This window comes from Poecilia reticulata, chromosome 11 (genome assembly GCF_904066995.2).
Source record: "Poecilia reticulata chromosome 11, P_reticulata-male-v2, whole genome shotgun sequence".
Taxonomy (NCBI): Eukaryota; Metazoa; Chordata; class Actinopteri; order Cyprinodontiformes; family Poeciliidae; genus Poecilia; species Poecilia reticulata.
The window spans coordinates 20,761,382-20,778,181 of record NC_088840.1 but is presented as its reverse complement, the minus strand read 5'-3'; the positions used below and the strand labels follow the sequence as shown (position 1 = coordinate 20,778,181).

The following is a 16,800-nucleotide window of genomic DNA, read 5'->3' as shown; positions in this document are numbered from 1 at the left end:
TGGAAACTCAGCTACTGACTTCTCTAGAGTCTAGACACATTTTGAGCCTATTAAAGGATTAGTTTTGATGATCAGATTTGCCAAATATGTCATAACAGATTTTTTATTAAAATTAATCACTCTTAATTTACTTAAATTCAGCTATAACTAAAAAAAAAATGTTTTCAGTGGATATTTTTTATATTTAATGGTGCAGATCTGGATTTCTGTTTCTGCCAAAGCAAATATTTTATATTTTATTTTCTCCATTGTTGTAAAGCTCTTTGCCGCTCAGTTCGCTTCTGCTTTGGGCCGGCTCTCTTCCAGCCCACATTCCGGGCTGTCGCTTTAAGACGAGGGTAGTTTTGTGTTTCATTAATTCAATATACAGCGACGTGTTGGTGAAGAAACCTTATCGGAGCAGCAGCCGCACGGAGCGGAGCAGCGGAGCGACACCGAGGATTAAAACCCCGTTAGAAATAAAAAACGCCTCGAGTTTATTTCAAACCGAGCGTGTTTTTAAGATGAAGACATCCTGAAGATGGGTTTAACGCATTTGGAGAAATAAAATCATCGAAAGGAGGGGTTTTTTTTCTTCTTTTTTTTCTTATTTTTAATATTCACCAGCAGCTGGAGTGAAACATCCGACTAAAGGAGACGTACAGAAAACCGGGAGGCATGTCGTCTGAAAAACACGGTAAGACTGAGACGCATTTTCTCTCTTTTTTTGTCAGATTGGTTCACATTTTGCTCCATCCCGAGCTGCTTGCTTCAGCGGGAGGATGCGCCGCTGTGTGGGTGCAGCATGAGGGGGAGAAAATCACCGCAGGGCCTCTAATTATCACTGTTAAAAGTGCCCCCGTCAGGGTAGTTTCGGGTCACTTCCACCCCGGCGACACGATTCCACCCGTATTTCATCACGAACCACCCAGAATGCGGCGTTAAAATCCATAAAACCTCAGTTTTAATCTCTCATGTCCATCATTACGCACAAGCTTACGTACGTCTCCCCAGACTGTTTGATGTGGGTGTCCTCTGCATGCGCGTGCCTTTACTTGCTCGTGCCTCCGCTAATTAATCAATAATAAATAAATAAATAAATAATGACAGTAATAGCTGTGGGTCTGCAGCCATAGTTACATCTAATATTGGGAGCGGAGACGGAGCTTGGCATCCAGAATGAACTGGACTGAAAACTGGAGCTGATAGAGGAGGGAAACAAAGGACGAGCAGCAGCAATAAAGAAACAAAACGGTCTATTACATTGGTTCTGCATCATACGATTTATATCAAAACAGTTTCAGAAATTAATTTTTAAAAACGACTTTCTATTACAGCTAGAAACTAGTGATCAGGTCCTGAACCTCCAAAGACACATAAAGACAGTTGCAAAGTTGGTCTTCTTTAATTTCTAGGCTTTATGGATTAATATCCCAGCACGTTTTACATGTTTATTTAATCTATTTTTGGTCTAGTTTCTAGTGTAAATATATTAGTGTTTGAAATAAGACAAAACTAACTTACGAGTTATTTTTTAATAAGATATATGGGCTGTTTGAGGTCAGTAATTCCTTAACGTTGATGTTTAAAAGTTCTGCTCATCGGCTATTCCTACATCACGTGAATTACATCACTAAAACACATTTTAGAGATTAAAAAAGAAAAAAAAACTACTTTCTATTACAGCTAGAAACTAGTGGTCAGGTCCTGAATATCCAAATACACATAAAGACAGTTACAAAGTCGGTCTTCTATCAGTTCCAGGATTAAAAAAACTAATATCCCAGCAAGCTTTATATATTTATTCATTTTATCTAGCTTCTAGTATAAATATCCTGGCATTTGAAATAAGACAAAATGAACTTACAAGTTACTTTTAACTTGTTACTTTTACTTGTTACTTGCTTGTTTTAAGTCAACAATTCCTTAATTTTAAAAAAAGGATTATTTCACTTATAATATGGGAAACATTTTGGTCCCATGTCACATGATTTACTTCACTGAAACAGTTTATAGACATTAATTTAATAACAACAATCTATTACAGCTAGAAACTAAAGTGACCAGGTGTAGTGATGAACCTTGAAGACGGTTACAAAGTCGGACTTTTATCATTACAAGAACGTTTCTGGGATTAAAGCACTAGTGTCACAGCAAGATCTGGAGAAACGCTACTGGTTCCAGAAAGTGGCAGATTATTCACTATACATTCCAATCTGCCAGTGGAATGTATAGTTCCACTGGCAGATTATTTCACTTATAAGTGAAATAATCTGCCAGTGGAACTATATATTTTAATCAATATTAGGAAATTATTGAACAAGCTCCTGAAAAATTACTTGTCAGTTATTTTTGTCTTGTTTCAAGTGTACTGACATTTGCACTAGAAACTTCTACTTTGTAAGATTTTGTGTTTTTGCAGTGTGAAATATTTGGTTTGTCTCTCTCCGTCTCAAACTCAGTCAGATTAGATTATTGGTACGTTTGTAGTGATAACTACAAAAAGCAGCAGCTTTAACTCTGCACTGCTTAATTGACTTTGGACAAAATTTAGATTTTCTAAAAATGTTCCTAGAGGAAACATTTTAGTCTCAAATTTAAAAAGCTTAAATTTTGAAAAAATCAGCTGCAACTCTCAGATTGAACGCGGTGAGCCAGACAGTTCTCTCAAATTGATCAAACTCAGTGTAAGTATAATTTGTCACAAATAGATCAATATGTTATGGTGTATTGTTCTATTTGCCATTTTATTTTAAGCAATCATTCAATCAACATATTACCAAGCAAAATCAAGCTTCCTACTCCGCAAAAAGTGCTTTTTCCACTGGTGGATTTTTTAACTTTTAACATGGGAAAAATATCTTGTTATAAGTGAAATAATCTGCTAGTGGAACTATTACCCTTTTTAATATCAATATTAAGTTATTATTGACTTAAAACAAGCTGATAATTCTTACTGAAAGTTACTTGGAAGTTAGTTTTGTCTTATTTTTCCCCCATTGAAAACTCTGCCGAACATGTAGCATAATATCTTAATGCTTTGGTTGTAAGCAGGCTGACTTTCTTGTAATTGTTCAATGGAAATTGCTATTGTTAGATATCAGAATATTGGTTGTATGTAGGTTGTTTTTTGGAATAAGCGAGGAAACAAACATCAGCAGCAGTGTTTAATCCATTTGTTGCAAATCTTATGTTTTGTGGATTATTCCACGTGAACGCTGATGTCTTGTGAGAAATGTTTTGCCTCTTGTTGCCTGTCGGTCCTGTAAGCATGGGAATAAAAATGCCTCTTGGTTGCTTTTGCAAATAAACTTCTTTTCCCGTCTGTAACCTTCGCTGGGTGTCTCTCTGTGTTTCTGGTCCACTTCCTTCTTGTGATGGGCGTTAAGGAAACTCTACATAAAGCGAGTCGTCACTGCAAAAACACACAAAGTCTTAGAAAGTATTTTTGGTCTAGTTTCTTTTGCAAATGTCTTATTACACTTGAAGTAAGACAAAACCAACTAACAAGTAACGTTTCAAAAATATAAGAGCTTGTTTTAAGCCAATAATTTCTTAGTATTGACGAAAATGTATTAGTTCCTGTCGGATTATATTCATTTATAATATGGGAAATTTTTTTTGCTGTAAGTGAAATAATCTGCTAATGGATCAAGTACCTTTTTAAATTTAATATTCAGGAATGAATGACTGAAAACAAGCTCCTACACTGCAAAAACACAATCTTATCAAGCGTTTCGGTCTAGTTTCTAGTGCAAATATCTTATTACAATTGAAATAATACAGAACTAACTTACAAGTAACTTTTTCAGGATTGTTTTAAGACAATAATTACTTAATATTGATGTAAAAGTATTAGTTCCACTGGCAGATTATTTTACTTAAAACATTTTTCTCATAAGTGAAATAATCTGTCAGTGGAACTGATACTTTTTCATCAATATATTAAGGAATTATTGACTTAAAACAAGCCCTTAATTTGCTGAAGTGTTACTTTAAAGATATGAGCTTGTTTTAAGTAATATTGAAAAAATGTCTTATTAGTGGATCTAGTACTTTAAAAAAAATCAACATTAAGGAATTATTAACGACGCTCCTATATCTTGCTGAAAAGTTACTTGGAAGTTAGTTTTGTCTTATTTCATATGTACTAAGATATTTGCACTAGAAACTAGACTAAAATACTTGTTAAGATTCTGTGCTTTTGCAGTGCAGCTGCTCGGTTCAACATCCAGCATGCACCTGTTTCCCCCCTCACTTCCCTCCTCCATGTCCCTGTCAGGCAGTATTATCTCAGCTCCCCTTTATGCTGTGAAAACACGACACTCCATCAGTCATTTTCTGACAAAAACGGAGAGAACTCACAGGTGGGAGAAAGCAGACGAGATTCTCCACGATGAAATGCCACATGTCTGACTGATGATAAACAGAGATGAAAAGGGTATTTGTTTCATCGTCTTCATCCTGAGGCGTGAAAATGTCGACTGCTGTCATCATTAATGCAGAGATGGAGCAGGTTGGAGAATATATGGCCTTCCTGTACAATTCTGCTTGATTCTCATCTCCCTTCACTGCTCTGTATTGGATTTCTCCCATGTACTTTGATTCCCTCCTTTGGGGGAAAAAAAAATTTTAACTTGAAATTTGATACTAAAAAAAAAGTCTGAAAAACAGGGCTGCACAGTGGCGCTGTTGGTAGAGTTGTTGCCTTGCAGCAAGAAGGTTCTGGGTTGCATGGAGTTTGCATGTTCTCCCTGTGCATGCGTGGGTTTTCTCCGGGTACTCCGGTTTCCTCGTTTCAGGTCCTCCCCCCCAAATTTAAAATTATTTTTAGTTTCAAATCTTTGTTCAGTTTCAAAATAATTTTTCAGTTTTAAGAGTTTACGTTTCTGTTTCAAACATTTATTTCCAATTTCAAAACGAAAATTTTTATACAAACTTTGTGGCACCAATTTAGCTCCATATGACATTTAGACGAGCTGCGCTCACATCGTGTCTGTTAACCGTCGCTCTCCTCCTCTCAGGACTCGACGACTCCGGCCGTCAGACCATGCAGCCGCCCCCGTACCTCCCTGGCCCCCCGGATTCCAACATGCAGCAGCATCCCAACATGGCCGCCGTGCCGGGCGCCCAGCCCGGTTACCCCGCTCCGCCGCCGCCTCCCGGCTCCGACGGATACCTCCAAGAAACGACGTTCCACTTCGGGGCTCCGGGCGCCGCGCAGGGCTACACGGTGCAGACCCAGGGTCCCGGAGGCGCCATGCAGCACCCGCCCGTGGGGTACATCCACCCGGGCTACCCGCTGCAGCTGCAGCCATGCACCGCTTACGTTCCCGTCTATCCCATGGCGTCGGTGAGTCACAGACCGACTCCGAAACGCTCACAGATTTATTTTTTCTAACTTTTGTTTTGTTTTTATCTATAAACTTCAGGATTAGTGTTGCCACATTGAGGCAGTTTCATGCTGCGTTTATTTATTTTTAGGTTAAAATCTTGATTTTTAAGTCAACCTTTGCTTATTCTAACTAGAAATATTTGACGTTTTGGGTGAATCTTAATTGAAAATCCTTTTATAAGTTTTATTTTTTATCATCATCAATATTTTTGGTAGTATCGTTTTATATTTAAAGGTAAAAAGTTCACGGATTAGTAAAACAAGTAAACAAAATTGGTTCCTAAACATTTAACATCAAAGTTCGTCTGATTTCCAAAGTTTTCATTCAGTTTTATTTTTAGTCCATTTTAAAGATAAAAGATAAATATTTCAGAATAAATTCAAGATAGAAACATCAATAAAGTTGATTTGAATTAGAATTTGTAATTTAATTTGAAAAGTTTGGAAACTTACCTGGAAAATCCTTGAAAAGTGCTTGAATTCTACAATGGGAAAAGAGTGCCATCGCTGCTTTAAGCTTCAGTTTGAATCATCTAACCGCTCCATGTTCGGGTCCGCTCAGGGTCAGCCCTACATGCCAGCAGCAGGAAGCCACCCGGGGATCCCCCCAGGCCAGATCCACCCCATGCAGATGCCCCCCAGCATCACCCTGATGGACCGCCGGCCGCCCCACGACTACCTGCCCATCGCCGTGTTGACCACCGTGTGCTGCTTCTGGCCCACAGGCATCATCGCCATCATCAAGGCAGTGAAGGTAAAAATAATTTTATTATTGTACCTTTATGTCAGAGTAATAAGAACTGCTAATAGCGGATAAAGACACTTTGGATAATTTAACACATCTCTGACTTTGTGTACTAAACAGCTGCCTCAGCCTTAACTGATGTCAGAACCACTGAAAACACATTGGAGCTGACAATCACATACTTTACTACAGTACGATTAAAAACAGGTACAAATGTTTGACCCAAAGTTGTACCAGAAGCTGGAACATAGCAAACCACAAGCAGCAAAACTCTGCAAATACTTGAGGCTCCTTCTATAAAGGCTTTCAGCTGCCAGTTTTAGCAGTTCAAACACCAAATATACCTTAACGTGCATTAATAGTGGACGCCATCTTGGCACGACCTCAGCAGCTAGCTCAGCGTACAGACCTCAGCGTGGTCTGTACGCTGAGTAATAAAAAGGCATAAATAAGCGTTAATATCACTAATATTTACAAATTAGTACAACAAACAGCACCCCAAAGTGATTTTTATTGCAAAAAAAATAAAAAACAAAAAATTACAAAAACAATTGCGAAATTCTGGAGGGACTGGAAAGATGTTCAACATGATCTCATTTTAAGAATTTATTAATGTTTTTAACGGGTTTTATCAACACATTCTGGCACAACCACAAAGAGCATTTATGATCTTAATTTGGCCCAAAACAAAAATGAAGTTTGACACCTCTGCTATAAAACCATCCTGCAAAACAAAGTGCATGAAGTGTTTGGAGCAGCAGAAGGTGGGAAGCTGTTTCAGTTAGAGCTGTGCCGGAGTTTTTCCATGCAGGACGCGGGGATCACAGCTCCTTGCGGTGGCTCTCCTCACACTTAACGAGTCCTGTTGTTCCATCTGTGTGACGGTAAACCGGGCTGACCAACATGCACTCAACATGCCACGTTACGTAACCGCACCACTGTCAGTGCAACGGGACAGAATGGATTTCGTCCTCCGGGCCCGCTCAGCTGCCTGTGAGCTGAGCGGAGCTGACAGGCCGTGGAGGCGCCGGTCCGAGCGGTACAGTATGTGTGGCCGCTGCTCGGCCCCGGCGGCATGGGCGGGCACACAGTCAGCCGTGCCCGCACCTGACCTGTTTAATTTATTTATCTTTTACCTCCGAGTGGTCAGCCTTCTATTTTTTTATTATCTCGATTTGCTCCTGCACTTCCCGTATCTGTTCCCCGCATTTTTTTTCTTCAGCCGTTACAGCTGTTTAATCCGTTGTTAACGTGTCGTAACGTGTTTTTCCGAGCCGTCTTTAAACGCAACATGAGCGGTTACGGTGCTAGCTCCGGCGGGTTAGCAACCGAGACATTTTGCTGTGCAGATCTGAACCCTGGTGTGTTAGAAATTAAAATCATGACAGAAAACCAGTAAGGCAAATAACCTTTGCACAGTTTTCTCTAAACAAACCGAGTAAGTAAAGTAATAAGCTGTTAGCTAGCTAATCCATGACAATTAAGCTAGTTAACAAGAACAGGCTACTAATTTTTGCTATCTATCTTCAGAGGTGGGTAGTTGAGTAACTTTTGGGGGAGAAAAAAGTTTTACTGCACTGTGCGTTTTACTTTTAGTAATAGTAATAGTGACATTATTCCTTCTACTAACACTACTACTAATAGTTTTGCATTTAAAATACAAAGTGCTTTGTTCATATACATCTGCAATATTTTGTTTTCATTAAAATCATAAAATGAAATTCAGTTTTTCTTCATTATTACATTATTACACTGTGTCATCACAGAGTGAATTATGAATAACTGGTACACATTGAAACTTCCATGATTTCTGAAAACATGGGTGAAACCATTCCCTCCTTGAACATTTTCTGTATTTTTTTTACAGCTAAAATAAACAAAAATAGCCAAATGCTGATTTTGAGGTTTAGGTAGAAATAGACTTCAGAGATTGGAAACATTAGATTTTTGCAATATATAAGATAATATTTAAAAAATCTGAGCATAATTACTCAACATTTTGTACATGCCACTGTTGACATAATTAGTTTTTGTATTAATAAGCAAAATGGATGTTTTATTTGAAAGTTATACGTTTGTTTATGTATTTATATTAAATTAAATACCTATTTACTGTTCCCCTCCCTAAATACGTGCTTGCAAAATTCCCATGGAGCTGGGTCTGTCGCTGCCGTGTGTTTTGTGTTTGTGTTGCATGCAGCGGCCTCTTCCTGCACATGCAGCCTGCGCTGCAGTGAAATCGATCCATACATGGTGCTGTCTTGCTCCCACTCATGCACCGTCTCGTTATGCAACGTGTTTCGCTCAGTTCGCCTCTCTTTTCCTGTCCACTGCTCAGGTGCGCATGGCGATAGCCCGAGGGGACATGGTGACTGCGGAAATAGCGTCCCGTGAGGCCCGCAACTTCTCCTTCATCAGCCTGGCCGTGGGCATCGCCTCGCTGGTGCTCTGCACCATCCTCACCGTGGTAGTCATCATAGCCTCGCAGCATCACGACGACGACTGGGACCCCTAACTGGTCCCACTTTCCCAGCCAGAACGTCTGAATATTATCTATCTAACTACTGTCAATCGCTTGGTGAGGAGGGGGGGGAAGGAAAATGCACCGCTTCTGCTTGTCGGCCCTTTCTGTACAGCTACCCACACAGTTTAAAGACCTAACCTGCTTCTATCAAACACCCACCAATGGCCAAAAATAGCAAGCGGTTGTTAAATAGGTCCAGAGTGACCACTTAATATTTGCTTTCATATTAAAAGTATGAGCTGCAGGATGGAGACAAACCTTCTTGTGTTCGCGATCCATTTGTCTGCTGCTAATTGATGCAGTTGGGTAACAAACTGTAAGTCACTGTGTGCTTAATATTTCAACAACCGACTCGCAACGTTCATTTATTACACCGCAAAACACTAAATCCAAGTATGTTTGGTCAGGTTTCTGCTGTAAATATCTTAGTACACTTGAAATAAGAGAAAACTGACTTCCAAGTGACTTTGTATGAGCTTGTTTTGATCAAACAAGCTTATTTGCAGAGCACATTTCAGCAACAAGGCAGCTCAAAGTGCTTTACATCATACGCACACAAAAATATAAAGTCATAAAGCAACAATTTCAACATTACGTTTTGCCAAGTCATTACAAATCAAAATGTTGGTTAGCGTCGCTTTAATTTTGGTTAAAAAGCAACTCCAAACAGGTGAGTTTTTAGTATATAAAATTCTTGACAATTTCTTAATTTTGATGAAAAATTACTAGTTCCATGAGCAGATTATTAAACTTTTAGGAATACATTTTTGTCATATTATAAGTGAAATAACCTGCCAATGAAACTACCACATTTTCATCAATACTAAGGAATTACTGACTTAAAACAAGCTCTTAAATCTTGCTGAAAAATTACCTGTAATTTGCAGAAACCTGACCAAAAATACTTGGTAGGATTTTGTGTTTTTGCAGTGTAAGTTAGATAAATGCACTTTTAGTCCTGCTCAGAGCATAATGCATCATTGTTGGAGCATGAAGTAGTTTTTATTTGTTTTTATAAAGGTTTCCTGCTCCACAAGGCACTAATTTGTGAAGATGGATTGGCCTCTATGCATTTATACGACTGTCGTCATGCATGGGACCCATTCTAGTAATTAAGTAATGGGACTCAGATGGCGTGTCCTTTGGTTATGTAATGTTTCCTCCAAATCAGAGGCAGTTCAACTCTAGGCAATAATCGGGACCCACACAGGTCTCAGATGAGCTGAATAATTTAAAATGATACTCATTTGTGTCCCAGCTAAGATTTATCACTGGTTTTACCGACACTGGTTGCATCGGCCCATTGTGAGCCCCAGCCTGAGCAAGACACACATGGGGCCCAACATGCAGCATCACCAGAAAGTATTCACACCTCATCACCTTTTCTATTTTTTTCATTTATTTATGAATTTTGGTTTCATTTTTTTTCCTTTCTTTTTAAACAAAACCCACACCAGACAGCCTACAATGACAAGATGAATACAAGTTTTCAGTCATTTTTGTAAATTTAAACAATAAATGTTAAATATATATTCAGGTATGTAGCTTAATTTTTTTGGTTTAATCACCTTTGGCAGCTAGTTGTGTTCTACTGACTCCTCTACAAGCTTGGTTTGTTGTGTATTTTCTATTCTCTGCAGATCCTCTTGAGGTACGTGCAGGTGGATAGGCGTGATGAATCGACAGCCTGGATTTAAATCTGGTTGGACATTTTAGCAGTTTAAGAACTATTGGTGGGCACACGTCGGCTAACACTCTAATAGCATAAATATTTTTTTTCATTTATGTTTCCGGATAAATTTTAAAGCGCACATTGCGTGTCTCTTTTGTAAAGGTTCAGTTGAATAAAATTCAGCGTCAGTGTTGAAGTTTTGGTTACCGACTGTTAAGAATTGTTCCAGTATTAGTATTCAAGCTTTTATTTTGAAGTGAGTGAAGACTGTTTATGCATTACTTTGTTAAATATTCTCAAAGTGACTCGTTTATGTGAAAGAATACAAGATTTCTTTAGTTTTAAATATTTATTTCGATACCAGTAGGTGGCGGTAGTGGGCACTTTAACTTTGTTTTTTGCCAACAGAGTGGAAGAAAACTGTTTAGACATAAGTTCCGCTGTTCTGTGAGATCGACAGAACAACGCTGTGATTATCACCATGTGCTTATATTTTATCAGCAGCATAACACCATGACATAGAAGATAGATCGTCATATACTTTATTAATAGCTGTATGACATATCCTGACTTAGCGGCTAACCAGTCAGATCATCATCAACGAAAAGGGAGGCGAGTTTTATACGTTTTGTAGTTGACTGCAGCTGCGGCTAGAAAATACACTTTGAAACCACGACAATGCATATATATCCATCTAGTTATCATTAAAAACAATTCATTATATTATTCTTTTAGTTGTATCTTGTGTATAAGCTGAACTGAGCTACTGTAAATGTCGCGGACCTCTTAATGCGCATGTGCACGCATGCGTACTCACTGCATGTATGCTACTCTGAACGTCTCCGGACGGTCTCTTTTTTCACCCCGATTTAATTTACTTAAAACAAGAAGCTTACACGAACAAACCAAAACGGCCAGAGGAGAACAAGTTCTAAACATAAAGGTATTGTAGAATATAAATCATAGTGTTAACATTAAATTGGTGCTAAAGTGTTGTAAGGGCCGACATAATTTGAATTAGCAATTTAGCATTAGCTTCCACTAAAAACGTGTTGGTAGGATGGTGTGATTATCAGTTGCTGTTTTTGTCCAGACATGATTCTAAAAAGTTTAATTTCAGTGTCACCAGACCAATTTCTCATAACAAAATGCACATTTCATAAACTCTCCAAAATCTCTAAAATCATGTTTCCCCCTTATTTTGTTTTTTGTTGTTATTTTTTTTATAAAGTAAACTATTTAGTTTGGTTTTTGGCTAAATCTGTAACAAAATGTGGAGGGAAAAAAAGAGGTTGTGAATACTTTCTGATGTTAGGTGTCAGCAAACTTTGCTTTAATTTCAATAAAATGCCAGATGAGATAGCACTATTACAAATGATAGGTTTTCTAATTTATTTATATATTATTTATTTTCTTATTTATTTAATCCTGACCCTTGCATCAACCTTGTCTGCTGTAATCTGTAGTGAGTCGTTGCAGCTACCCGATACTCTGAATTGGCTTACAGTTAGTACCTCGTGATGGTAATGATGATGATATTGCACTTTGTAGTAACCAGATAAAATGACACAGCTGTTTACATTTATAGATCTTATAGTGCATGATGAATATAAATCTAGGCTAATGGGCTTTTAGTGCAAAAGTAGCTGTGCTCCCAGCAGCTGATGGGAACATTTCCTAAAATATTCAATGGGTTTGTGATGCAGTATTTTCCAAAGTGGTAAACAAGCTACTCCAAAAAAAAAAAAACAAGAAACGGAGACATAGATAGAAAGAATATACAGATTAGATCTGCAGATATTCTTTTTGTAAGTAATTTAGAAGAGTTTTAGCCTTTTTTTTCCTGTGGCAGAGCTAATATTTACCCTCTAAGACTCTGTTCTTAGTACAGCAGTAGACATATGAGGTAACATAACCCTGCATGTCGTCCTCGGTTTGTTTCCATTTGTCCTAAGTATTAAGGATAGATGTGTGCGTTTCTACAATGTAGCTCCGAACAGCAGCTGGGCTGTTGTCTCTGAGAGGTATCGTGGCTGTGAAGTCGCTCTATGAACTTTTATCTTAGGGTTATGAAATGAATGTTTCAAGTAAAAGAGAGAAAATATTAATGCCTACATTGTGTTGTAGCACTTTCTGCTCTATGAAAACTTTATCCCTCCCTGTGAGTCCCTGTTTAATGATAAATGGACCTATTACATATCTCTTCTGCTCCACATTGTTTCTCTGCTTCTCCCTTTGATGATGATACTTTTAAAAATAATATAGTTATTTAAATTTACAGACAGTATTTAAAAAAGAAAGATATATGCTGTAGTTTGTAATTAAGAGTATTATTAATGGCGGTGTGTTATTTTCTGTATATCTGGGAACATCTGGGCCTTCATTTATTAATCAGAAAAGGATTTACCCTGCAGCTGTACTGTAATTCTTAAAAAGGAAACGTTATTCTTTTGTAAAATCAGTTGTGGGTTTATGTTTAAATTATTTTCTTTTACGAGTGTCATGAATTGTCTTAGCTAACTACTTATTTGGATGATATTTAGTCATTTCTAGTCATTATAAATAAAGTTATTAGGTTTAGGAGACAATTATTTTTTCACATTAGTTTGAAAATCTTTTTTCCCCTTCTAAATTAAATCATAATTTGAGAAATGTTCTTTTTATTGTGACTATTTACTTTGTTTATACTTGATATTAGAATTTATTTGATTATCTGAATTATTTAAATGCAATAAAAGGCTAAAGTGAAATGGGGAAATACTTTTCGGAGCACTGTAGGGTTTATCAGAGTATATTCACCCTATGGGTAGGACAGCAGGTGTTTGAATTAATTAACTTTCTCTATATTGTTAGCATGGCAGACTGTTGTACAGAGAATGCTAATAGTTTTAGCATGCTAATGCGCACGGGGAAGGAAATGTAGAAATAAACTGAAAGTTACCATTACTTTTTTTTCTCACTTTATTTACTTAGAATAAAAAATATTTTACAGTGATGAATTTCTACAGGTTTGTGATTAAATTAAATTAGACGACGCCTAAATTGTCCCTCACTTTTCTTAGATGTTACTCTGACTGAATGGGTCATTTGTGTGAATTTTCACTTTGTAAATTATTTTTCTTTGCACAAAAAAACCATAAGCTCGCTTTTAAATTGAGCCTGTACATGTTAGCCTAGCTAAGGTTAGCTCAGGCTAGCCTTACTGTCTCAAACGGTTTTTAACTTGCCTTCTCTCACCTCTTTGTTTTGTTTTAATCTTTGTACATATTTAAACTATGTTATATGATGTCTTGGTCAGCATATTAGAGCTAGCAGTTGTATTGTATCCATTTTTGATGGACGACTAGCTGGTGCTAAAGCTAACAGCTGAAGCTACATTAGCTTAGCAACGCATCACTGCAAGAAAGCCAAATAAAATATACCTCTGAAAGTCTCAGATTTATATTGTATTTATTAAAGTTATAGTGAACAGGTGTACATTTTTATCTTTATGCATTTTACCCATTTTCCATGTTTTCCTGTTTGATAAATTCAGGCCCTGCTATTATATACAGACAATGATATTCAGTGTTGCAGCGTAATTGAGGCACAGTGCTGTTTAGTATTATTATTGTAAAGAAGGCTTTGGCGGTAAGTGTGTCTGCTGAATATAGACTTCTGTTAAGTGGCATTAGGCTGCGTCTCCCTTTGTGCTTTACAGTAACTGCAGCTCAGAGGTGACTCCCTGTTTATTTCATTATCTTGAGTTTTTTTAGGGGTTGCTTGTTCAAGGAGCCAAAAACTACCTGTGTAAACGTGGGGGTTTATTATTCTCATGTTTTGGGCTGTGTTGCACATGCATTGGTTGCTTCTGAGTTCAGTTGTTTGAGTAATGAATAAAAAAATAATTCTGATTTGTGAACAAAAATGTTTGGTGCCTGGTTTCTGCATCACCTCTCCATCCTCTGTCTCTGTGGCATCTCATCTCTCCCTCATCACTGGGATGCTATTTATAGTTGCCCCGGTTTTTCTTCCTCCCTACTCTGTCACAGAATGATACACAGAAGCTCTCACAATCTTGTGTTTAATCACAGGAGGTCTTGTGGCTGTTTGTTTTGCAGCTGCTGACATTTCTGCACCACAGAAAAGATAATTATCTTCCCCCAAATCTTTCCACTGTAGAATTTGAATGATTGGATTTTGTTGTTTCTGTGGAAGATTAGTTGCTTTAAATGGCTCCAAAAGCAATTTCATCAAACAACGTCAGTCCTTTTCCCAGGGGCGATCCTAACCTACTTGGGGCCTTGGGCGAAAACATTCAGAACCCCTTCACCCCTGAAAGGTCATTTAATCTTCCATTTACCAGCACAAGTTAACTGAATCTTTTTTAATATCTCATTTGAAAAAACACGTGTGATGCAGCACACCTCTTTATTTGTGGGGTGTTTAACAAAGTGTAACATCAAAACATTTAAAGTGACAGCTGGGATATTTTATTTGAATGGATCATTTCAGATTTAGGTATGGAAGAAGATTATGATCAAAAAAGTCCTATGGAATGAATTAAGACCTAAAATGTCCATCATCTTCCTGAAGTTTTCAGTTTATAGATCTGAAAAGCTTCAGTTGCTACAAATTGGAGAAGTGTTTTCACCCAACACTGCAAAACAAAACATCTTACCAAGTATTTTTGTTTAGTTTTTATTGTAAATCTCAGCATACTTGAAATAAGACAAAACTAAGTACTAGTTCCAATGGCAGATTATTTCACTTACAGCAGAACATTTTCTCCATAAGGTTAAAAAGATTAATTTACTATTTATTTTAAACCTCTTTACACATTTCTTTATGTCAGAAATGCCAAGAAATGCACTGCAAAAACATACAATCTTAAGTATTTTTGTCTAAGTTTCTCATTCAAATACACTTTTACACTTGAAATAAGGCAAAAATAAGTTATCAGCAAGACATATGGGCTCGTTTTAAGTAAATCGTTGTTTAATATTGATGAAAATGTAGTAGTTAAATTGGCAGATTATTTCACTTATGGGGAAATTGTCATAAGTAAATTTATCTGCCAATGAAACTAGAACTTTTTCACCAATATTAAGGAATTATTGACTTAAAACAAGCTTTTATATATTGCTGATAAGTTATTTTTGAGTTAGTTTTGCCTTATTTCAAATGTAATGTAATTAATACATGTGAAATAAGACAAAAGTAACTTACAAGTAACTCATCAGCAATAAATAGAGGCTTTATTTAAGTCAACAATTCCTTAGTATTGATTTTAAAAAGTACTAGTTACTTTGACAGATAAATTTACTTATACAAAACATTTTCCTTGTGTTTTTAGTGAAATAATCTGTCAGTGGAACTAGAACTGGGTTGCTAGGTTGCGGGTTAGGCTTGGTGGGCGTTGCTAGGTAACGCCCACCTAGCAACGTTTTTCATCTAGTTTGATGAAAAACTAGAACTTTTTCATAAATATTAAGGAATTATTTACTTAAAACAAGCTGCTATATCTTGTTGAAAAGTTACTTTTATGTTAGTTTTGTCTCATTTCAAGTGTACTAAGATCTTTTCACCAGAAACTAGACTAAAATCACTTGGCCAGATTTGGTATTTTTGCTGTGTTTTCTTTTTACGGTGGACTGTAAGCCTCCAGTTTCAGTTCAACAAGCGCAGATATTTTCCACCCAGCTTCCCAAAACTCCATCCATCACCAGGCCTGATGCTGCGGCGGCGGCGATGGCAGCCCGGCATGGTGCAGCAGGATGACACAAACACACACAGTGAGACATCCAGCGAGGCTGACCCAGGGGAAGCCCAGACTCTGTGATGGAAGACGGAGGCGTGCAGCTCGAGGCCAAGCTAAACGATCTCAGAGACACCGGATCTCTTCAGGAAGCTAAATGGCCATCTGTAATCTCACAGACACAGGTTGGCTCCACTCCCTCTTATTTTCTCTCTAATCTTTTTTAATCCAATGCATGCTGATTTTTTTTCTCTTTTTTTTTAACTAGAAACCTTGTCTATTTGTTTAAAAATGTAAGAATATAAAACTTTTTTTAAGTTAATCTTAATTTTTGGGAGATAAACAGTGACTTTCTAAGAAGGATGTTTATAGGATGAAGTTTCAGCCTCTGATATCTAGGATGCAGTTTTACAAAAACATTTTTTTACATATTTGTTGAAACTGTCTCCATGTCATGACTGTAGAGATGAGACAGATAATATATGAAAAACATTTAGCTCCTTTGCCTTCTTCCAGTGCAAACTAGAAACAATCAATCGGAGCCAGGAGGCTGGTCTTAACGCTGTCAATCACCCTCGCATGCACCTGCTCATCCTTACAGCATAGCGCAAGACAGCATGGCCACCAGTTATGGCAGATTAATGGTTTTCCTGTTGTTTCTTCATCATTAACACATTTACGTAACAGCGTACACGAGGATGATTGGCAGCGCTGCATTTCTTCAGGCGACAATCACAGAACAGGTGGA

At 37.5% G+C, this 16,800-nt stretch overlaps 1 protein-coding gene across 1 annotated transcript; it reads left to right on the top strand.

Moving 5' to 3' along the window:
• The first annotated feature begins 331 nt into the window (after positions 1 to 331).
• Positions 332 to 14,222, top strand: prrt1 (proline-rich transmembrane protein 1). Its single transcript, XM_008422765.3, has 4 exons — positions 332 to 676; positions 5,004 to 5,332; positions 5,937 to 6,128; positions 8,458 to 14,222. Exons 1-4 carry the CDS (start codon positions 658 to 660, stop codon positions 8,632 to 8,634), a joined length of 717 nt encoding a protein of 238 aa, XP_008420987.2. The 5' UTR covers positions 332 to 657; the 3' UTR covers positions 8,635 to 14,222.
• The last annotated feature ends 2,578 nt before the right edge of the window (positions 14,223 to 16,800 follow it).

What these genes read in the sequence shown, in the direction of transcription:
- prrt1 (XM_008422765.3), top strand. An exon ending in CCGTCTATCCCATGGCGTCG is followed by an intron (nt 5,333 to 5,936) that starts GTGAGTCACAGA and finishes GGGTCCGCTCAG; the next exon opens with GGTCAGCCCTACATGCCAGC. An exon ending in CCATCATCAAGGCAGTGAAG is followed by an intron (nt 6,129 to 8,457) that starts GTAAAAATAATT and finishes TCCACTGCTCAG; the next exon opens with GTGCGCATGGCGATAGCCCG.